Source organism: Camellia sinensis, chromosome 9 (assembly GCF_055761805.1).
Source record: "Camellia sinensis isolate YWXY chromosome 9, ASM5576180v1, whole genome shotgun sequence".
In the NCBI taxonomy this organism is placed as follows: Eukaryota; Viridiplantae; Streptophyta; class Magnoliopsida; order Ericales; family Theaceae; genus Camellia; species Camellia sinensis.
In genome coordinates, this window is record NC_138969.1 from 115,549,647 (window position 1) to 115,573,559 (window position 23,913).

Sequence of the window (23,913 nt, forward strand, 5' to 3'; positions counted from 1 at the left end):
GTAAATAATTTTCCTAAAACTAATAAATAAGTGAGTAATTATTTAATAATTCAGGAGTATAAATACGTTGATATGAGTATTGTATTAAGTAATTGAAGAACATGATGAGACATGATAAATTATGATTGATTGGTACGCTTTTTTGATTTTTTTTTTATAAAAAAATACGTAGAAAATAGGGCGGTGGTATGGTAAAAAAATTAAAAAAATATAAAAACGTATGCTAATACAATGCCTAATTTCCCGCAAAAGTTTCTCCGGAAACAAACACTCCCCCTGCAAGTAAAACCAGAAAAATCCTGAACCCGAATATACAATTCCTTGTATACTTTGTTTGTTTGTCGTTCGTAGTCTGATAGAGAGAGATGATGGAGGAAGTAGAGAAATATTCAGCAGCTGCAGAGGAAGCAACCAACAACGACGATGGCGAAGAAGCGGGGGAAGGAGAGATCGTGTCGGAGTCGAAGTCCGGCAAGGCCGTAGTCGATGAAGAACAACAACACCCACTGGAACACTCGTGGACGTTCTGGTTCAACAATCCCTCCGCCAAGTCCAAGCAAGCCACTTGGGGCAGTTCCATTCGCCCCATCTACACCTTCTCTACCGTCGAACAGTTCTGGAGGTATATATATATATATATATTGATTCTATATATGTGTTCTCGTAGATTCATATGTTCTGCCTGCTCTCCATTCTGAGAAAATTCAGGGATGTGGAAAGAAAATAAACATTACGTATTTGAAGCTTGTGTTTTTCAAGAAATTTAAACCAAATTAAGGCAATCAATTGCATGAATTGTGAAATTAGGGTTCCAAGATTTTTCTTTTATGTTCTTTTTCTGACGTGTTCTTTGGTTGCGTTTGATTAGGAATTTACGATGAAAATGGAGTAACGGGCAGGAAAGAGGGAATGAAATGAAAGTTTTGCTGCGCTTGTTTAGCATGCAAGAAAATCAAATTTCTTTGTACAATACATATCAGCATTGTAATGTAGCTTTCTTAAAATAAATATAGGAATTTTTTTTTTTCTTGTTAAACTATGCAGCTGTTATAACTTTTCTCAGAAAAATTGCATCTCAAGCAATACATACTAGCAGATGAGTTTTCTTTTCACCCTCTTTTCTTTCACTTTTCTTGCCATCACTTCCATTTTCCATCATTTTTTTCATTCTAGTCAAACGGACTTTAGGAATCTGACAGATCAATTTGGATTTTCTTGCCCCATTTTTATTTATTTATATATTTATTTATTTTCCAGCTTACACGATATGGTTTATAAGGTTACATGGGTTTGCTAGGAAGATGGTTTGGGCTATGGTGTGGTCATCTAGAATTTGGATTAGCCTAATTTTATTGATCTTGTTGATGATATGTGGACTATGCATTTCAATTTATTTATTTGTTTATTTTTCCCTTTGTACCTCTAATGGCAGAATTACTCGTGGTCTAATAACTGATGACAATTAGTTTGTTAACATAATCTCCTATGATTATGTAATTGATTGGAAGTGACAGTGATTTTCATTTCCATCAAGCTAATGGGGTGTTGTAGTGTTTGCTTGTTGCTTATAAGCTAATGTCTGTGTTATCTTTGTTGTTGTTGTTGCTATCAATCCCTAGATTCTTTTGTTTGTCTTAAGAGGTTGCTGCTAAAATTTACTATTTCTGCAGCCTCTACAATAACGTACCCCATCCAAGCAAATTGGCTGTGGGAGCTGACTTTCATTGTTTTAAACATAAAATTGAGCCAAAATGGGAGGACCCTGTTTGTGCTAATGGAGGAAAGTGGACCTTGAACTTTTCTAGAAAGAAATCCGACACTTCTTGGCTGTACACGGTATGTGTAGCCCATACTTAAATCTAATTCCAAAGTCAAATCTGCCCTCTAATTTTTTTATTAGTTTTGCTTTAGTTGCTGGCACTAATTGGAGAACAGTTTGATCATGGAGATGAAATCTGTGGAGTAGTTGTCAATGTCAGACCTAGGCAGGAAAAAATAGCTCTGTGGACGAAGGATGCTGCAAATGAAACTGCTCAGGTAGTTGCTTTTGAACAAATAGCCTGTATTTTTTTCGTATGGTCCTATTCTCCTTAAATTATTTTGCATTCTCTATCTGTGCAATGCTACATGTGGCCCACAAAAGAACTGTTAGACTAAAGGTTGCATCTTTTGTCAATGAGGAAGAGCAAATAAAAGAAAACTTAGACCCATTAAACTATTAGGGATCAAGCTGCTTGTTAGATTGAATTGTTCTTTTCTCTGTGCTCTTCATGTCAACCAGTTGGGGCAGAACTAGCAGAAGATTAATGCATGTTATTTTCTCCTTTTTCATTTGGCAGCAAACACAAGTTGGTGAGTTGTTTCTAAGCCTAATGTTGTTGTCTAGTTTTATTTTACATGTATACTCGTGCTGGGATTCTGGTGTAGTGAATTCTGACAGTTACATAAAAGCATGCCTTCATGCACATGCATGCTCATACACCTGCAGTTTTATTTTTTCATCTTCTGACTTGCCAAAACCTGTTATAGGCATCATAGTTATTGGAAAATTCAGATTTCTGGTTCCATTGTTTAGTGTATTATGCTTGGTCACTGTTTAGTAATATTTTTCCATTTTTTGGACAATTCAAGAGTCAAACATCATAGTAGATGTAATGGTTCTAAAAATTGGCCGAGTCATCGTGTTCTGGCTGATTCAAACCCTATTTTGAAGTCCCTGAGTCGGATACACACTGGTATACCTGTGAGTGAAAATTGCTCCCGTACTGGCCAGTCTGCATCTCAAATCAATAAGGACCAGATTCAGAAGACGATAACATCGACAAGCTGGTCCGGTTTGACTGACTCTTGTTTGGGTCAGACCACTATTTCAAATTTTTATGACTTTTTCACTGAAGAATGTACTAGCACTTTCTGTTCAAAATTACAATGTGGCTAGCTTTTTATCATAGGACAGGCCAACTGTTCGTATTTATAAAGGACATGCTAGGAGCACAGAGGCTTTATAATTGATGTGGGATAGCTAGCAATTGGGAAAAGATTAGGCGACTTGCATGTTTATATTAAGAAGACAAAAGATAAATAACTTTATATTGCTACTGATGTGGAATCAGTAATTTTTCTTCTTTGGATTTTGTTTTACAGTCTAATGCCAAATAGTCATCCATTTAATTATCATCCCTGTAAAATTCCATTTTAGATTTTTTGGGTACACAATTCCATTTGAGATCTTTCCATTTGTTATATTTTCATGAGTAAAAAGTGCTTCTATATATCAAAACATTGTTTAAGGCCTCAATACGGAGGCGTACCCCAGGTAGCTTGGCAAACAGACAGATCTCAATACATTTCTAATGTCGATCCCCGATGGCTCACCTACATAAATATATATAAAAACAGAGTGAGCAAAGCTCAGTGGATAATAGCAATGTAAGGAGGTTAATTTATTGAGCATAGTCTTAAAGAGTGTAAATAAGCATATCAAATCATGCACAGACCTTATTCATAATTATATCTCAAAACGGCCTACGGCCTCCGGCCCACATGTGATATGGAACGGCCTCGGGCCCATATAAGATACAGAATGGCCTTAGGCCCACAGATAATACAGAACGGTCTCGGGTCCACAAATAATACATAACGGTCTCGGGCCCACATAAGATATAGAATGGCCTTAGGCCCACAGATAATACAGAACGGTCTCAGGCCCATATAAGATACAGAATGGCCTTAGGCCCACAGATAATACAGAACGGCCTCGGGTCCACATAAGATACAGAATGGCCTTAGGCCCACAGATAATATAGAACGGCCTCGGGCTCACATAAGATACAGAATGGCCTTCGGCCCACAGATAATACAGAATGGCCTCAGGCCCAACAGATTATACAGAATGGCCTTAGGCTCAGTTTTAGCAAAACAGAATAATCCCAGATTCATAAGAATACCATTACACAATAGTGTACATAGATTTCCCCATGGTTTATTACAAGTTGACATAGTTGTCTTGCGAATAACAGAACATTAGTAATAACTATTAACAGAAGGCAAATGTATCACTACAGTACTATTAATAGGGACAGAAGGGACAGAACAACCTTAGGTCCATATCAATGCCATTATTCAATCATATCCATTAATTTAGTCAAAGTACAATATCAATGGAATAGGCCATTCACAAGTAACAATACATAAATCATAATCATAGGAAGTAAGTGAAACATATCGTTACACTACTATTACTCACAGTGATAGGTTTCTGACAATGGTGGAACGATGTTCTCATCTTGACCGACAAACACAATGCACATAGAATCATAAGAATATACCCGATTCCTTACGTTACTCTTTAATCAATTAATCATATCGGTTCTAAACTCATTAGTCTTTAATAAGTCATAATCCATGTCTCAGGAGATAGGAGGAATCGATAGGAAAAAGGTTCAGACGAAGAAATGGTGCAAAATCGGTAGACAGAAAGTGAGCAACTCTCACTAATTTGGACATATCTATTTCTGTACTTAGGGTTTGGGAGTGAGACCACCACCATTGAAAACTAGACTTCCGGGGCTTGATTTTAGGCTCAAGAATCACTCAAAACGGAGTCCGGATACAAAAGATATGCGTATTCAAAGTTGGCTGAACAGAGCTGTCCCCGCACATGCGGGAAACAGGGCCGCACGTGCGGGAATGGAGCCGCACGTGTGGGACTACGTGCCTTTTTAGCATAATCAAACTTGGTTTTAGGCATGGACTGCCACACGTGCGGGAAGACCCGCCGCACGTGCGGCTCTGGGCAATTTTTGCAGTCCGAAAATGGTTTTTGCTTCAACACTTGGTCTTTTCATTTTTAAGCTTGGTTTCTAACATAAATCACTCAAAAACATGTAAAATTGCCCCATAACATGATAAACTAACATCAACCAAGTGTAATTTCATCTCAAACAAATCAATCTTTGCCTCAAAGTTCAAGATTAATGCTTAAGCTTTCATGATCTTCAAGGTTCTTAAAACACAACCCACAAACCCACAAATTCACTTGATTCTTGCATAATCTAAAGTTCATTTCATGATGTCCAAGAGCTTGAGCTCCACTCATAAACAAAATTATAGAACTCAATTTCTAATTCCGCAAATTAGCTCAAGCAAATACATACATAAAACCTTAACCCCAAATGGGTTTAAATCTTCCAAGATCTTTATGATTCCACCAAATTGATACTTTAAACACAAGGTTTCAAGATAGATTATCATACCTAACTCAATCTTTGTCTATCTCTTAGCTCTCTTCAATTTCCCCCAAGTTTCCATGGGTGATCTTCTTTCTCTTTCTTCAATTCCCTTCAATCATCTTCAAAGCCACCATGGATATTGAGAAGCTTTGTCTCTCTTCTCTCTCTCCCTTTCACGGTTTCCTCTCTCTCTCTTCTTTAGATATTTTTAGGTTCCAAGAGATGAGTTCAACAACTCAAAGGCACATCTATATATATAAATATACACACACATAGGCTTAACACAATAGGGAGAGCCAAACGCGGCCTTACGAATCGCACGAAATCAAATTTCAATTAAACTTCCCAGGTGACTCTAAAAATTGTGCTGATCATAAATATGTCCTCTGTTCTGGTTTCTGAAGCCTCTAAGGCCTTCAATTTGCAGTACCAAGTTAACCACCCAAACGTGCATTAACGAATCAGACATATTAGATTTCCAATTAATTTTTCCAAATAGTTCTAAAAATTCCCATTAACATTTCCAAGTACTCAATTTGATTTCTGAACCTATAAAGGTCGGTAATTTCAATTTTAAAGTCATAACTCAACAGATAATTCTTCAATTCGAACAGATATCATTAAATTAAAATGCATTAACCCACAAGGATATAAAAGTAATTTCGGATACGGATTTTGGGATCGTTACAATCAGTATCTTCAAAATCAAATAATTGAAGAAATCATACTATACATTGAGGACAAAGACATGGGTTGGATGGTTGACCCATGGGAAACCAAAAAACTATACTTGGCCACCCAACATTTTCCTTCCCAGAATAATCTGTATTGCTATCTCTACGAGAATATGCACCGAAACTTTATTTGTTGATTTTACTTATCACTTTATTGATGAAATTAGAAACATAGCACCATTCGTTATAGCAAAGCAATTATTTGCAACATTATCAAAATTGATAAATGGGGCCTTCATCCCCATACCTCCAGGACTTTATCTGTACAAAATAAAAAATACAATTATTGGGATTATATGGAAGCCTTTACTAAAGTTTTCTACTATCAAAACCCAATTAAATAGCATTCTTGGTTCATCAAGGTCTACCCTGACACTATCCGCACTGGTTTACCCAACTGGTTTTATGTTTGGTAGGATAAATCCGGCCCTTCCTTGGACATCCTACTTGACCCAGTTCGATCTGAATTCAATCTTGGCACACTACATATTCCCACACTAAAGGCAACTCTGATATCTCCATGTCCAAATCATTTGTGATCTTCATGATCTATTTCAGCATCCCTTGGATTTGGAGGTGGGATTTTAAATGTGACCATCAGAATAAGATCCCCCATTTAAAAAGAGTTTTCTTTTATAAATGGTGGACTAAGGGTCTTGAGCCCAAGCGATCCGAAGTAATCCAACAAATTAAAGTTGGCACCATGTGGGGACTATTCCCAAACCTGCACTCAGCCTTCCATCATCAAGTGGCAATCCATTCATGCATATTCAAAGAGAGCTTAGAAAACAGTATCTAGATATCTTTGAAAAAGAATTAATGGTTAAATCTATGGACTTCATGGAAGAACAATTTTTTCAAGCCATTAATACCGAATCCAAAGACAATGTTTCCATGAAATCTGCAGCCAGCCAAGAGGAAGATGATAATGCATTCTCTATATTAGCGGGTGAATCTCATGGCCCCAATGAAGAACCAACACTTGGTGATTTTTGGGATTCTCTCACCGAAATGATTTTCAGAAAAAATAGACAAGAACTAGAAGGGTAAGGATAAGGTTTGAAACCTTTGAACCCTTTGCACCAGCTAAATAAAATACGCATTCCATGACGCATGCCATTGTAAGAATTCTGAAGAATTTCTGATATTCAATTGTATTTACTGAACAAAGAATACATCACTTATATAGAATACTAAATCCTAATCCTAAACTAATACATCACTGATATAGAATTTTAATAGATATAGAACACTAATCCTAAATAGGAAACAAGAATAAACTTAAACTAATCCTAAATAGGAAACAATGTTCACATAATATATACTATACTAATATTATTCTCACCCCCGCTCTAACTCAAGGTATTTGAGCAGAAAACACTGAAAGCTTGCCAAGAAGAAATTGAAACTAAGCAGTGGTATGAGTCTTGGTAAAGAAGTCAGCAAGCTGCAGAGCCGAAAAGACGAAAGGAAGCGAAATAAAGCCAGACTGCAGATGTTGATGAACAAAGTGGCAATCAATCTCAATGTGCTTGGTCCGCTCATAGAAGACAGTGTTATATGCAATCTGAATAGCACTGCGGTTGTCACAATAGAGGGAGGTTGGGAAAGACTGAGGGATGCCCAAGTCAGAAAAAAGACAACAAAGCTAGACAACTTCAGCAGTAGCATGAGTCATAGCACGATACTCAGTTTCGGCAGTAGAGCGAGCAACAACAGTTTGTTTCTTGCTTTTCTAAGAGATCAAGGAATTGCCAAGAAACATACAAAAACCAGATGTGGATTTGCAATCAGTAACATCACCAGCCCAATCAGAATCAGCATAGGCCACCAAATCTAGAGTAGAGAGGAAGTAGAGGACAATAATAAACCCTGAAAGATAGTACCTCGGAGATAGCGAAGAATCCGAACCAAGGCAGCCCAATGTGTGGAGCGAGGAGCAGAGACAAACTGGCTAACCAGATGAACAGCATAGGCAAGATCAAGACGAGTAACCGTCAGATAGACTAAGCAACTCACGAGCTCTCGATATAGAAGAGGATCATCCAGAAGAACACCATCAGTAGTGTTGAGTTTTACATTAAACTCAATAGGGATATCAGAAATCTTAGTGTCAGTAAGACTGGCATGATGAATAACCTCATTAGCATACTTGGCCTGGGAGAGAAAAAAGCCCTTGGGAGAAGAAACTACCTCAATACCAAGAAAATACCGCAATGAGCCCAGATCCTTCATTTCAAAGGTGCAGAAAAGACGCTGCTTGACCTCAGATATAGCAGAAGAGTCAGAACCAGTGATGATCATATCATCCACATACAGTAATAACGCAACAAATCCAGCAGAGGTATGGAGAAGAAATAAAGCAAAGTCCTGGACACAATAATGAAACCCAAGCTCAGTAACAACAGTTTGAAAGCGATCATACCAAGCACAAAATTGCTTCAGACCATACAAAGCACGCCGAAGACGACAAACCTATCTAGAGGAATGGTGAAGGCCAGGAGGAAGACGCATGTAAACCTCCTCAGTGAGATGACCATTAAGAAAAGCATTCTTAACATCTATCTGATAAAAGAGGCCAAGAACGAACAGCAGCGACAGAGATCAAAGTACAGACAATAGTCATCTTGGCAATAGGAGCAAAGGTCTCCTCATAATCAATATCATACTCCTGTGAGAAACCTTTGGCAGCCAGACGAGCTTTGTAGCGCTCAAGAGAACCATCAGAATGAGTTTTGACTTTGTAAATCCATTTGCAACCAACCAGATTCTTACCAGCAGGTAAAAGAACCAACTCCCAAGTACTAGTTTTCTGTAAAGCAGACAACTTATCCTCTATCGCTTGAACCCAATGAGGATCCTGACAGGTCTCCTTGTCAGACTGAGGTTCTGAAAAAGAGTGAATAGCAGACAAAAAAGTATGATAGGAAGCAGAAAAACAGGTATCAGACCAACCCAACCTGTTTGAAGGATGACGTGTTCGAGTAGGATATCGGTGTGCAACAGGATTAGAGTCGTCAGAAGCAGCAGGATCAGCAGCAGGAGTGGAGACAACTGGTGGCAGAGGAGCCTTGCGACGAGAATAAACTGAAAGAGGGGAGAAGATGGAACAAGCTCAGGAGGAACTGTGGAGATATACTCATCGGACGGGACTTCAGTAGGAAACAGATCAATATAAACCAAATCCTCTTTGAAAACTGGGGCGGTGAGAGGAGGAAACTGAAAGTAACGTAGACATTCGAGAAAAGAAACATGACGGGAGACATAAAGACGACGGGAAACAAGGTCGTAGCATCGATAACCTTTCTGAGTAGGACTATAACCCCAAAAGACACAGAGGACAGACCGGGTACTAAGTTTGGTCCTTTCTTTGCGGGGAAGAAGGACAAAACAGGCAGATCCAAGCACACGAACAAGGGAGTAGTTAGAAATTTGGAAGAACAAAGCCTCATAAGGAGACCGACTAGAAAGAAGAGAGAACCATACGACCCACGAAGTAAGGAGCTTCGATCGATCATGAACCAAAGAGGGAAATGACGAACCAAAAATAAGAGGTTAAGGTTTCGAACACAGCTCTGATACCATGTAAGAATTCTAAAGAATTTCTGTATATTCAATTGTATTTACTGAACAAAGAATACATCACTTATATAGTATACTAAATCCTAATCCTAAACGAATACATCACTGATATAGAATTCTAATAGATATAGAACACTAATCCTAAATAGGAAACAAGAATAAACCTAAACCAATCCTAAATAGAAAACAATATTCACATAATATATACTATACTAATATTGTTCCCACAGCGATGATGCTTCTGTATCCATTTAGCTAGTTGTCTATATAGCCGACGCATCAGGACAAAGGCCAGCTTAGGCTTACATCTGACATAAAAAGTGGAATCTCTCTTTATGTAAAGTTTTTGTTTTATTCCCCTTCAATCACTACTTTGCCAAAAACAAAGAAAAACTGAGGGGATATGTTTTGTCATTACTAATTGAATTGCCAAAAGTTAGATCAATAATGCAATTAACGATGGGCCTCACAAGTGCACCCGACATTATTTTCAACTTTTTTAAATCATCTTCCATTTGTATAATTTGTATATGGGATCATATATGTACTAATTTGTATTAATTACAATAATCATATATGAAAAGATATTCCTGGATTTGTGCTAAGTAGGGATTGAATTGATTCAAGGTAAGTGGAACGGCACTCAAGCCATGTATGGGGTTGCAGCCATTTTTGCATTAAATTGCTCTTTGGCATTTCCCAATAAGTCGTTGACAGGCGTGCTTATCTTCAGTCCGTTTTGCACAGCTAGTTGGTATCAAAGCCACGTTTATCAGTTCATATATCAATATTGTAATCTTTATAGATTATACATATATGATCATTAGCAGAATATGGAGATAGAAGAATGCATGCTTGCATCTAATACATCTGAACTTGTATCTGCATCTGAATTGGTAGCTTTTCAGGAAAATAAAAAGAAGCTGAACAAATGGACAATTCCTAATGTCAAACTGGAAACAATTTACAAAATTTAGACATTTGATTTTACCAGTGGATATCTAATCAAGACTCTGGAAAAGGCAGAACCTCTCAACAATTGCCCAGATATGAAAAACCTCAAGGAATTCGAAAGGAAGAAATTTATAAAATTTCAAAATTCAAACCTTGGTCAGTAAGAATATTTGAGTAACATGCTGAATACATCATAGCTCAATTTACAGATGAAAGAAATGTTGATATAACCGTATTCGACAAAAAGAAAATTGCTAGATGGAAAAAGAATAATCTTGAATTAAGATATATTCATATAGGATTAAATCAAGTAAAAATCACTACTTTGTTTAGACAAGGTATTGATACACCCATCTTAGCAGTCTTACTAGATAAAAGATTTCATGATTCAATAAGAATCATTATTGGAGGAGTACAATCTAATTTAGTAAATGGAATAGTATGGTTTAATATAAAACCAAATTTCTTTGTGTCAATAGATGATCCGAATATAGATGTTAGGATTCGTCTAAAAACACAAAATATAGGAATGAAAAAAGATTCCTATGATCTCGCAATTCAATGGAAAACTATCCATGAATTAACATGGCTACTTGAAACATCAATTAAACCAATTGATACAAAAATAGTTGACATGTGGGAACCAAAACCATATGAGACAACAATTCAACCAAAGCTTATAAATTGGTCAAATTTAGAAATTCCAAGAAAATGGTTAATTTCTGAACTGACAGAAGAAAAAACAAGAAAATCTGTTAGCAATGTTAAAATATAGGCATCTGGTAGTAATCTGTATAAAACAAATAACAAATTAAAACAGTCAGCACAATTTATTAGCTAATTGGAAAAAATTCAATAAACTAAAAATTTCACACGTTATTAATAACGGTAGTTCTCAAACAGAACCTATTGATATTAAGACAGTGTGAGTTCCTATCATGCCAGGAACACATCATAGATTTGAAGAACAAAAAATGTTTCAAAATCTATCATTATCAAACAAAACAGGATGAAGTAATTTTTGCCCCTAGCCAAGGAAAGCGAAAATATACTTATGTTTTGGGAACTTTTAATTTTAAAGGCTATAAACTGTATAGTCTTAGTGTTATACTTTTGACACTGGCATCACGATAAGCACATGTAGAATGAGTGCTGAAATTAGGAGTGTTCCAATTCAACACTCTATTCCAGATCCTTTAGAATCCATCTATCATAGTATTCTACTTCTGCACCAATTGTAGACCCAGACCTTAGAGGAATTCGTATATTTGAAAACCAAATTCCTCGTGGAATTTATAACTGAAGGCTGGACAATGATAGTCCAACAGCCAGTGATATTAAGATTTGTTGTCTATTGACGTCTATAGTTGTCATTTTGTTTAATGGTAAAAATATAATAAAAATTTAATTCATTAACTGTGTGCACAGAGAGTAAATGATATGTGGAAATAGAATTATCCCCTAGTTTGGTTTGGTTTAGAGGAAAAACAGTTTGTAGCAAATTACACTTTTCACCCTCCCACTTCCACTCAAATTTTAAATGTTGGGGTGATGCAATCAAAGTGAAATTCAGGTGCAAGTTAGAGGGTGAAAAGTGAAATTTACCCATAAATATTTTAATTGGGTTGGTCAGTCAGTTCTATGAAATAATTATTATGAAATTTCTTCCATTTGAATTGGAGGTGTATGGAAACTTATTTTCTCAATGACTGACCTTTTTTTGGTGCATCATTGTTGTGGATTTTAGGTGACTTGGTGGATGTTGTATGCAGAAAGTTGTGGATTTGATCATTTTATCTGAAGAAGGAACAAATACAAAGATATTGATGTGGAGGGATACAAAATATTTACAGGATTTTGAATAAGCTTTGATGAAACTAAATTATATGAAATATGACTAATGATGAAGAGGTGAATCCTTCACCTTCATTACATGAAATGTGACTAATAATAAAGAAGTGAATCCTTCATTACCTTTTAGATGATTTGCAAGGAGGATATTTTCCATAAAAGTTGACTTTGATGGTTGGAGTGCTCTTGTGTTTTAGGAGCTTGACGCTTCTGTAAAATTTCAATGACGTTTATGAGAACAGTATTTTAGATTGGCCTCTGCTTGATGGGACAGAGTGTTCAGTGTTGGCAATTATACTGAGGATTTGATGTTCTTCATAGCAAAGACTAGGACGATAAAATTGCAGTATCTGAAAAGTGAAAAGGGACTGGCTGGAAGAGTATTTTGATCGCATGGCATGTAGAGGATCTATGTGTGTGTGTGTGTGTGTGTGTGTGTGTGTTTTTCTGTTAGATTTTGGACATTCTAAAAGAGGATAATTAGTAAATATAGGAAATAAGTAGGCATTCATTAAATTTCAAGTGATTACAGACAAATGACTGATCGATGCATGAGACACTGATGAGCAGGATTGATTACCAACCCAACATTATGGGTACAAGACATATCTTCAGATGCTCTCTCTTGTGCACACTCATACGCAAATTATGATTGCTTTTGAATGTGATTTCACAACTTAACAGCATGTCTTATCTAATATCTTTTTTTTTTTTTTCTTTTTTTCTTTTTTGGTTTCAGATAAGCATTGGGAGGCAATGGAAGCAGTTTCTTGATTACAATGACACTATAGGGTTCATATTTCATGTAAGGCTATTCATTGTTTCCGTGTGATACAGGCTGTGTATTTGGGGTTGGTTTGGGATGTCTTAAAAAAGTGTACTTTTTGATTTATTGGTGGGTTTGGGTTGGATTTGAGTTGGGTTTGATGTGATGTGTTAGAGAGGTGATGTGATTTAAATAAGATGATGTGACTTAAATAAGATAGTGACTTTTTAACTTTTTGACTTATTTAGTATATGCCAAACTAGCCCTTGATATTATATTTTCACGAACTATTTCTTGATTCATCAAAAGTTTTAAAGATAATAACTAATTTTATTTTATTTGTTTCTCTGCATCAGGAGGACGCAAAGAAGCTTTACTTGGGTGCCAAGAACCGCTACACAGTATGAGCTGCACATTATCTGGAGGACCAAGTAGATGCGAGACATCCAAGGATCCAGCCCATGGCCACATGCATGCTTGTTATGGTTTTTGAGCAACCAATGGCTACTTTGTTGCCGTGGCTTGCTTTGCAAGATTTTGGATGGATTACCGACTTCATTTTGTTTTCTGCATTTTTTTTTTTTTTTTTTAAGTTCCTTGAAAATCTAGTACCTGTGTATATGCTATATGCTAGTACATTTTTCCAGAGTGCCAGCTTCTTATCATTTGCGCAATTCTCCTGCTACTGCATAACATAGTAATCAAATGGAGCTTGCTCTCACTGGGAGGCCAGCATGTGGCTGGTTTTGTAGCTTGTTTAAAATTATTAGGTCAGTAACAGGCAGGATAAACAGACAGGACTAGCCAAGCCACGGTATGATGTACACTAAGGTCCCGTTTGTTTTTAGAGGTAGAATGGAAGGGATTCATAGTGAGGAGACTGTTAGTAAGAGAATTAAGAAAAATATGTTTGTTTGATAACCAGTGGCCTAGTAATAGTTCATGTTTGTTTTGAGAGATAAGAATGGGATTAATCATGTAAAATTACAAAAACACCCTTGTTGTATTAGTATTAAATTTGAGCTCATACCAATTAATAAATGCATTACCCAATTAAACTATTCAAAAATTATAATTAAAATCATATAATTAAAAATAATAAAAAATTCAACTATTAATTTATTTATTATTATTATTATTATTATTATTATTATTATTAAAGAAACTATTTTTATTATTATAATTAAAATTATATAATTAATCTATTTCTATTTTTTATTATTATTATTAAAGAAACCAATCAATGGTTTCTCAAAAAACCAGCCCATGGTTTTGACCATACAAAGCATTATTAATTTATCAAAACGTGTTGCCTCTGTGAGTTCACTCAGGTAAAGCCAGCCCATGGTTTTGACCATTCAAAGCATTATTAATTTATCAAAACGTGTTGCCTCTGTGAGTTCACCCAGGTAAGGCCGAGAGTGAGAGAGAGAGTTAATGGCAGTCAGAGCATCAGTCTTCTGTCTGATCGGAGTCAAATGGCAATCAATGCATCACTTCTCTGTCTGATCGGAGCATCATTCTTCTGTCTGATCGGAGTTAATGGCGATTAGAGCATCACTACTCTGTGAGTTCACCCATGTTGTCTTTTGATGTGTATCTCTTGTGTCTGATTTAGTCGAAAATCAGAGCATCACTATTCAATTTTACTGATCTAATTTGCAATTTGTCTACACTCCTGTTTGGTTGATGAGAAAACTGAATGAAATATACATATGTATGCATATATATATATATATATATATGATAAGAGAACACAGAGGGAGAGAGAAGAGAAGAGGATAAATAAGTAAAATCACTTCCTAATACCAACGGACTAATATACCAAGTGGTGGAGGAGACTATGAAACCTGTTAGCAAGGCCTATCCTAAGCCGTTCGGTTTATCAATCCGTTGTTCAAATCTACAAACAAACGGGGGCATTAAATAGACCCAACGTCTATCCTAATCCCATTCCTACTTCTACAACCCAAAACAAACGGGGCCTAACACTCTTAATAGAAGGATTTGTGATTTCTGAAGTTGGCATTGCCTATCGTAGTTTCAGGCTACCCCTAGGCCCCGTTTGTTTTAGGATGTAAAGGGAGGGATGGGATTAAGATAGAGGTGTGACTCATTTAACGTTGTGTTTATTTGTGGATTAGGTTGGGGGAAGGGAGATTGGGATGGAGGGGGTGGAAATGGTATTAGAAAAATAGTCTGCCGGACTAGAAATTTTTTATTTTTTACATATTGGGCATTTTTTTTTTTTTTTGGAACATTAATGTTTAATTTTTGTATTTTTTGTTAAGTAAAAAATCATTGTTTTATTTGTTTTATTTTTTTCTAGAAATTTTTTTATTTTATTTTTAATTTTTAACATGTTGGGCATTTTTTTTGAACATTATTGTTTAATGTTTTTGTATTTTTTTATTTGTTTCATTATTTTATATTTATTTTATATAAAATAATTTAACAATCCCTACACTAACAACTATCATCAAAATAAAAATAATTTTACCTAATTTCCTCACTATTAATCCCTTCACTACCATTTTACTTCTGAAAATAAACGGGGTCTTAGTTCTTTCATCTGAATTTGTCCATCCATAAATAGACACCATTGAATTTTGGGTCTATATTAATCCCTTAAAATTAGTGACTAATGTATAGGGGAATCACTATTTGTGTGATTCATTCCTATATATTGATTTCCTATGTGTTGATTCACTATTCATTCCTTAAAGTATAATGCTATTCTCTCCGCTCTCTTTTTCCTACTCTATTGCAATTTTAAAAAAATAATAATAATAATAATTGAAAAGGAATAATAAAAAAATAATTTTAAAATGAAATAGAGAGAGAATACGAAGTATTATAGGAGAAATTAGTTGAAAAAGTGAAACTAAAATAAGAAGTGTATTTTTTTAAAGTAAAATTTTAAGAAATATTATTCAGAGATAGAAACCTTTGTTTTCTCAAAATATTACAACCTGATTGCATGGAAGTTTATCAAGATGAATGCAGGTGTATACAAATGAAGTTTGTTGAGCTTGACTTGTTTTAAATTAGCATATTACATAAATAAGTCTGATTCGAATTCAATTCAAGATAAACTTGTAGCATAACGTTACTAAATTATTTAAACTTAATTAAAATTCATTTTTTAAGTTCACTAGGTGTTTAAAGGAATCAAATTTAAACAATCTAGCTTAAAGGCTGAGCATGTCGTTGCACCACAGACAACGCTGGTGTTCGTGCTTGAATATTTAAAAGTTGATGTCACAGTTTGAGGGATTTTTCAGGTGGAGAATTTGTCTTCTTTTTTTTGGGATAATTACATTTTATCTTTACGTGGTTTCGCGCATTTACACATTACCTCCCTAATGTTTATAAATATACTAATAAACCCCTTGTGGTTTTGAATGATGTGCAAAAGTAACGGGATCTGGTAGACTTAATAGCGCGTGGAGCAGACGCGCTAGAGAAGCGTGTCTACACTAGAATTGAATGTTTTGGCACCAAATTTGGAGTTTTGAGTGACCAATTTACCCTACCACTTGCTTATATAACCATGAAGCCACCAAACCAACTATTTCCAACCAAAAAATTCTGGGACCACTTACATTTTTGAAGATGTCATCCTCCCAGCTTAGCTCGTACATGCTACTATGGCCAAACGTCTCCGGTGAAAACAGCTTGGACAAATGCAAATATGGAAAGAAGATTTATACGATATGCAAACTATGGGGTAATCACTTTCATTATTTGGTAATTAAGTAATTAATGTATTTATTTGTTATGTTATATAATATTAAAATAAAAATCTAAACTTATTTAAATTTTCAGATTCATGTCACTTGTGAATATTTTGAGTGGATTGACCCACCATTGTGCCGCCGCTCGTGTGATCTACTACCAAGACTTGTGCAACGAGTAAATCATATGGAGTTTGAAGTTGAAAAAACTCAAAAAAAAGGAAAAGTCGTATCGAAGAATGTTGCTAGGAAGTTGGATACTGTTTGTATGCTATATTGCATGTACTCTAAAATGAAGAGAGAGAGAGAGAAAGAGAGACAAAAAAAAAAGTGTTATGTAACCTGATATGAGGAATGAAAATATGTAATATTGAAGACTATTTTGAGATATAAATGAAATATATTTTTGAAATATTACAAAACCTGTTCAATACCAACACCTAAAGCATGTTAATTAAGCATCAACATATCACCATTTCACTCACAAAACCTAACCTATTTACCAACATTTCAACATTTGCATTACAAAACTTGTTTAATGTTCACCATTTCAATTACAAGACATTTGACAAACAACATGTGCACCTATTTGTTCTAATGTTGTAGCTATCCAAAAATATTGTTCTACCAACCAAGTAAGCCTTACAAATATTAGCAAAAGCAACATTTTAATTACAAAACCCTTAGAACTACCAATATTGTGTTAACTATCCAAAAAGATTGTTTTAGCAACCCCAAATAACAGGCCTTACAAAAATGACAAAAAACAACTTTGCAATAATCAGACATTGATACCTAAACCTAATCCATAAAACCCTTTCCTCTATCCTTTGCATTCCTCCTAGGTGCTACAAATCCCCTTCCAGATTGGGCCATATGTCTACAAAACTACCAACACCTCTAACTTATGCACTTCCACTTGCACTTGCTCCACAAGGCATTGTTGGTTGTGTTTGAGTAGTGGCAGCTGGTTGGGATGAAGATGGGTGAGTACTGGTAGCCTCTTGGGATGAAAGTGAATAAGTGGCAACTAGTTGGGATGAAGATGGGTGTGTTGTAGCTTGTTGAGATGAAGCATTTGAGAACAACAATGAAAATACAAATTGAAATACACAAAATGAAATAACTGAAATTGAAATGAATTTAGTTTGTATAGAAATAGTGCATTACAATAAATTGAAATGTACCTTACTTGGTTGAGTTGCAACTTTTCTAGAATTGCTGGTTGGTCCACCTCTTCTCTTGAATATTTAGAATTTTTTATGTACTGGACCTTTGCATGATCTTTTGTTGTGTCCAAAACCCATATACATTGCACATTGCACTGTTTTGTTTTTCCTTGACACCTTATTTACATTCTTAGGCTCATCAGCAGCTTTCTTCCTCTTTTTTCGGGGTCTCCCTACTGGTTTTCCACAGTAAGGGGGGGCTATGGCATCATATCCAGTCTCAATCCAATCGTGTTTCCCTGGCACAATTTATCATGAAAGAATATTGTAGACGTCCCCGAACGCCCCGGGAGGATGAGTCCCATTCTGTTCATTTGGGGTTCACTACAGTTCGGACTCTCAAATTGTCACGGTTCTAAATCTGAACCAAATAGTCCAAATCCGGCAAATCGTTTTGAGAAAACAGATTTTTGAAAAAAGTGCCAAACATGGACTGTTTTGCCAGATACAGAGTCGCCACCTAAATATTTTATTTTGGAAAAATTTAGGAAACCCTGACTCGTTTGCCTAAGGCCACGTGTCCGTCATCACCAAAGTTGCCTCGGCTCGGGAACTTGGGTACGATTGGGGAAGGTCACTTCGTGAGCACCCCCACTCGCCCGATCAAAGATCGGCCTCTACTAACCATGATATCTAGTTTTGAAAACATTGTGTGTTCTTATTCCGGTTATTAGCCTAGATTATTATGTGATGCGCACAACATACAAGCATAGCCTGGGTCGCCTGAATTGGAACAAAATATTTCATGTTTGTCTTTGAAAGATGGTTTGCTACTCGCAAGTAGGCTTTAAAATGTAGATTTTGCCACTCTCGGGTGGGCTTAGAAAAGATGGTTTTGCCACTATCTAGTGGGCTTAAAACAAACAGTTGATGATTTATTCCAATCCAAGTAACTCAACCTTCACCCACAGGCATTCAGGAAGTTATATCACATAAGCAAATAGCCTCATGGTAAGCATGCTATTCATGGCAGTCACTCACACGCATGCAAGGATGCTAAAGCATAAAACTTACCGAGTACTCCAAGCCAAAAAAAAGAAGCTAATTAGAAATCCATGCATGATCCTAATTATACAGAAATGCCTAATGCAACACATGCAAAAATGCAACTATAGCAGGCTCGGCTATTCTAAACATGGCATGTGAAATGCTACAGCTAACAAGTATTCAACTTTGAAATTGAAATACAATGCAGTTAGTATGATGCGCCGAGCCCGGTGCATGCAAAACAGATGAATGAATGCAAACATGCCATCATACTGTATGCTAATTGAAACATGCCCTAATCTAACCATCATAAGCGTGTAAATAAAAGGGAGAAAGACGTGGGGTTGGAAGACATACAACACACACACGCACACTTATTACAGTTGTGCCCTGGCGCAGAGGGTCCGAATAAATAGTACAGTCCAAATAATACAGTCCAAATATATACAAATTCCTAATTAATTTACAAATTAACTAAGAAAGCTATAGACTGGCATGCAAACCAGGGACTGCCTTGACTCTGATGAATGATGCATGTCTGGGCTGCCTTGCGCGGAAATCCACTGGGAGGCCCCGATTAGCCTCTGTTTTGTAATTTTTCTTGGAAAGCGCGCCAAGCTCCGGAAGGTTGCTGATTCTTGATTTGCTGCATCAGAGAGCAGGAAAGGGGCATAGCAATGTATTTTCACAAATGTATGCATGCCTCGATCCTCGTGCCACCAATCACGCATCTCAATGCATGATGGCCGAGGAGTCGAAATTTGCAACTCAATATAGAATGAATGCACATGAAAACTCAACTAAAACCTAACTCCATCATGGATGATCCGGAGTGTCGGTGACTTGGAATTGAGACACGTTCCGTCACTCGGAGTACGAAACGTACCTCGTTTCCCGTGCCCTGGCTAACTCCTACCCCAAACACGATGCAATATGCATGATATGCATGAATGCAACTAATATACAACCTAGCATGCACAATGCTATGAAATGGCATACACGATGCACGAGGTAACATGGCATACACAATGCTCTAACATACAACCTAGCATACACAATGCTATGAAATGAAATGGCATACACAATGCACAAATGGACTTACACTAACACAAGTGGACCTCAGCCACACTCACATAAGAGGCCATAAGATGAAAATGAGACACTCGAAATGCGTGCACGCATGCACGCAAACCGAGGACCGAACCTAAGGCACGAATGCCACTCTACCAAAGCATGGCAAGGCATGGAACATGGCATACAAGCATGCAAATTACAGTACTAAAATATGCCCCAAAACAGTCCCGAATCATAAAAGCATGGCTCCCGATGCATGGAATGAAACCGAAATGCAAAACTAGGCCTATGCATTGGCCTATAGCTATACAAAACATGCATCATTTGAATATGGAATGTAAAGACAGAGTCAAGAAAGCCCAAAAATAAGCACATTTTCAGCTTTAAGAAAGGCCAAAAAGTAAACACAAATAGGGCAAAACTAGCATGCAAAAATGGCCCTAAATGTGAGATAAAGAAGCAACTCACAGCTGCTGACCCCAAACAGATTAGGGCCCTTCAACAATGTTGAAGAGGGGCCAAAAATAATGCACTTTACAGTTGATGGCCGGACCCAAAACAGTATGCAAGAATGCTCAAAATGCTATGCAAAATAAGGCCAAAAAGAGAGATATAACACAAAGTATATAAAGGATGCCTCAAACAATGAAAGACCCTTAATGAAACATGAAGATGGGGTCAAAATAGGGCCATTTGTAGTTTGGACCACAGCCCAAAAACAGAAGCAAAAGAGGCTAACAAATCATGCAAAATTATGGCCAAAAGAGAGATATAAAGGCAAGTAGCAAATGGAAGCCACAAACAGTGATGAGACCTTCAACAATGTTGAAGAAGGGCTCAAAATAAGCAACTTAACAGTTTATGACATGCCTCAAAACAGTCTACACGTAGGCCAAAAATACTACACAAGGAATAGGCATACAAGAGGGATAATGAAGCAAATGCAACAAGGAGACCTCAAACAGGTAAAGGCCCTTAATCAAACATGAAAAATGGCTCCAAATAAGCCTAGTTCCAGTTAGGGTCGGAGCCCAAAACAGCAAGCAAATATGACTTATAAAGGATACAAAAATAAGCTAAAAAGAGAGAAAATGGTGCTTACCCTTGAAGACCAAACTTTAGGCAACTCTTGGCTTAAGTTTGGTGACTCTTAGGCTCTGAAGAACAACCTCTAGCTACTGGAATGGAGGATGGAAGGGTGGGGCTATGGGTTGGTGAAGAAAAGGGTATAGGACTTGAGAGGTTGGAGGGTTGAAGTGTATAGAGGGAGAGAGATATAACAAGAGGCTTGGGGGATTTTTTGTAACCCTAAACCAGCAGCTGGAGCTGCTGATATATAAGCCAAAGAGGGGGAAAAAGGGGGGGGGAAATGGAGGGAAAAATGAGTCAAGTTTCCCTCCAAAAGTGCCAAACCCTCGGGCATGGGTGAAGTGTAAAAAAAAATATATGGCTGGAATGCACTCACAGGGGCAAAAATGGCCGGCCAGTTTAAAAGGGGAAAAAAAGTCATCCACCAGGTAAGTGGCCATCCGGCCAGAAAATCTGGCCGGCCGGCCAGGTCAAAGGGAAAACTGGCCGGTCACCCCCCAGGATGAAGCCCCAGAAGTTACCTTTCAAATGGCACAAACCTTGAATTAAAATTCCTCCTGTAGAAAAAGTTATGCCCTTTTCCGTGAAGCCGCGCAGATTCGGTCCAACCGGACTTCAACCAACCACATCGCCCCCCCCCCGGACTTGGAATTAGGAGATTCTTGAGTGCAAAATGAAGCCCCGGAAGTAAGATTTCCAATGGTGGTGGCCTCATATCTTAATTCCTCTTGTGAAAAGAGTTACGCCCGTTTTGGTGAAGCCGCGCAGATTTTTCTCCTTCCCGGATTCATACTGAACCATTTTTGACCAAAAAGAAGTTGGCTTTTCAGCAAAATTGCTGGCCTCCCACCCTCCTACAAGCTTTCTAACAGTGAAAATAAGGTCTCCACCAAAAATGAGCCCAAACCGATGCAAAATGAAGGTTCGGGGGCCGAAACGCGCAGCCCGAGGCCCCGAAAACTGACTGTTAGGCACCGGAAGTGGTGTTCGACCACGAAGTTGGTCTCTCGGACCACAGTGTCCCTCAAAAGGGAGTAAATAAGATGTATGCCAAAGACCGGAGCAAACGGAGATGGTTAAGCGGTCCCGAACCGAGGCACACGGCCAACGGCTCCGAAAAACCAGAAACCGGACTCCAAACGGGCAAAATAGCCTACGACCACGAAACGTAGCCTACGGCCACAGAGAGAAGATCTACGAGACCTCTCCCTCCCTTCAGGAAGAGAAAATAGAGAAAATAGGGCCTAGTTCAAAAATCGAGGCAAAGCACAAAAGAGTTCGGAAGTCCTGAGGCAAGGCTCGCAGCTAAGACTCTGAAACTTCCGAACGAGCACAATATGCAACATCACCAAGCGCTCAATCGGTGACGTCTGAGTCTTAAGGTCGGTCAAAAATGGGGTGTCCATAGTTGCCCCTCTTTGGCAGAACTCAAAAGTCATAAGTGACGGGAGTGAATGTCAAAGCCGAGAGACGACCCATTTTTGACAAGGCCGAAGACTTAGACAAACACACAAATGTGCCCGCAGGCAGGGGCAAAATGCAACTGACAATGCAAAAATCCAAAGGTAGCTCAAGGTCATGCAAATGCTGCAAGCTGTAATGAAGCACATATTCACAATAGATGCAACAGTTTTAAGCAAGAGTGCAAAGCAACAACTATATTTCATGCAGCTAAGAATGCAGAGATTTATTCAATTCTCATCGCGTCTCACACGGAGAAGATATGATACCTGCGCGATTCGTCTGGTCGCACCAGCCTCAAACGAACCGTACATACAATATCGTGCCTGATGGTGCTGGGGATCTCTCGCTTCTTCTTGGTTGAACCACAGGTACTACTTTTCTCCCTGACTATGGTCGCAGCTTTCCCTATTCTCCAACAGGGTGACAGACTAGGTTGGATCGGTATCCAGAATTGAGGTGCATACAGATGTTGTCTCAATCTATGGGGCTGCCATACAGATTTCAAGCCGAGGATATACCCCTGGGTATTTAAACCAGACTTTAGTCTCGGAAATCCCGAACCTTTGTGTTCTAGGCATAAGCCATTCGAACTCTAGTTTCCACCGTCTCAGTTGGTCTCCTAAGAACTCACCGCGAACACAGGCAGGTGGCTATACCAAACCACCGGAAGTTGTTCGGGCATGACAAACACCAAAGGAATTGCACCTTTAGAGGATTTAAGGTCTCCTAGACCAGGGAGTGCACAAGACAGTGCGAAGAAATGCAAGTAAAATGCAAGTACGATGCGCAAAAACAGCGCGAATGATGATGCAGGATTTAAGGTCTCCTTAGACCAGAGGATTTAAGGTCTCCTGGACCAGGGAGTGCACAAGACAGTGCGATGCAGAGTGAATGCACAAAACAGTGCGATACAGATAAGGTGCGCAAGATAGTGCGAATGGTACAATGCACAAAATAGTGCGATACGCTAAGCAGCGCGATTGATTTGAAATGCACAAGACAGTGCGATGCAGGTGCGCAAAATAACGCGAATGATAAACTGCACAAAACAGTGCGATGCGCAAAATAGCGCGAATGATAAACTGCACAAAACAATGCGATGGAGGTGCGCAAAATAGCGCGAATGATAAACTGCACAAAACAGTGAGATTGAGGTGCGCAAAATAACGCGAATGATAAACTGCACAAAATAGTGCGATTGAGGTGCGCAAAATA

The 23,913-nt window shown here is 37.7% G+C and overlaps 1 protein-coding gene and 1 long non-coding RNA gene across 8 annotated transcripts; both read left to right on the forward strand.

Annotated features, from left to right (window-relative positions):
- Nucleotides 1-202: 202 nt before the first annotated feature.
- LOC114316356 (eukaryotic translation initiation factor 4E-2) lies at nucleotides 203-13,792 on the forward strand. Of its 7 annotated transcripts, none has more exons than XR_014340192.1 (7): nucleotides 244-622; nucleotides 1,671-1,836; nucleotides 1,912-2,037; nucleotides 2,282-2,352; nucleotides 12,249-12,948; nucleotides 13,092-13,157; nucleotides 13,475-13,792. XR_014340192.1 is itself a non-coding variant. In XM_028263017.2 (5 exons), the coding sequence occupies exons 1-5, from the start codon at nucleotides 366-368 to the stop codon at nucleotides 13,523-13,525; spliced, it is 666 nt and encodes a 221-aa protein (XP_028118818.1). In that variant the 5' UTR covers nucleotides 203-365; the 3' UTR covers nucleotides 13,526-13,792. The 7 variants fall into 7 exon arrangements, 1 of the variants encoding a protein (XP_028118818.1); XR_014340191.1 differs by having other exon boundaries at nucleotides 245-622; nucleotides 12,249-12,412; XR_003648172.2 differs by lacking the exon at nucleotides 12,249-12,948 and having other exon boundaries at nucleotides 245-622.
- A 667-nt stretch (nucleotides 13,793-14,459) lies between these two features.
- LOC114316355 (uncharacterized) lies at nucleotides 14,460-17,277 on the forward strand. Its single transcript, XR_003648171.2, has 3 exons — nucleotides 14,460-14,685; nucleotides 16,537-16,848; nucleotides 16,947-17,277. It is a non-coding gene; the product is annotated as an uncharacterized LOC114316355 (long non-coding RNA).
- The last annotated feature ends 6,636 nt before the right edge of the window (nucleotides 17,278-23,913 follow it).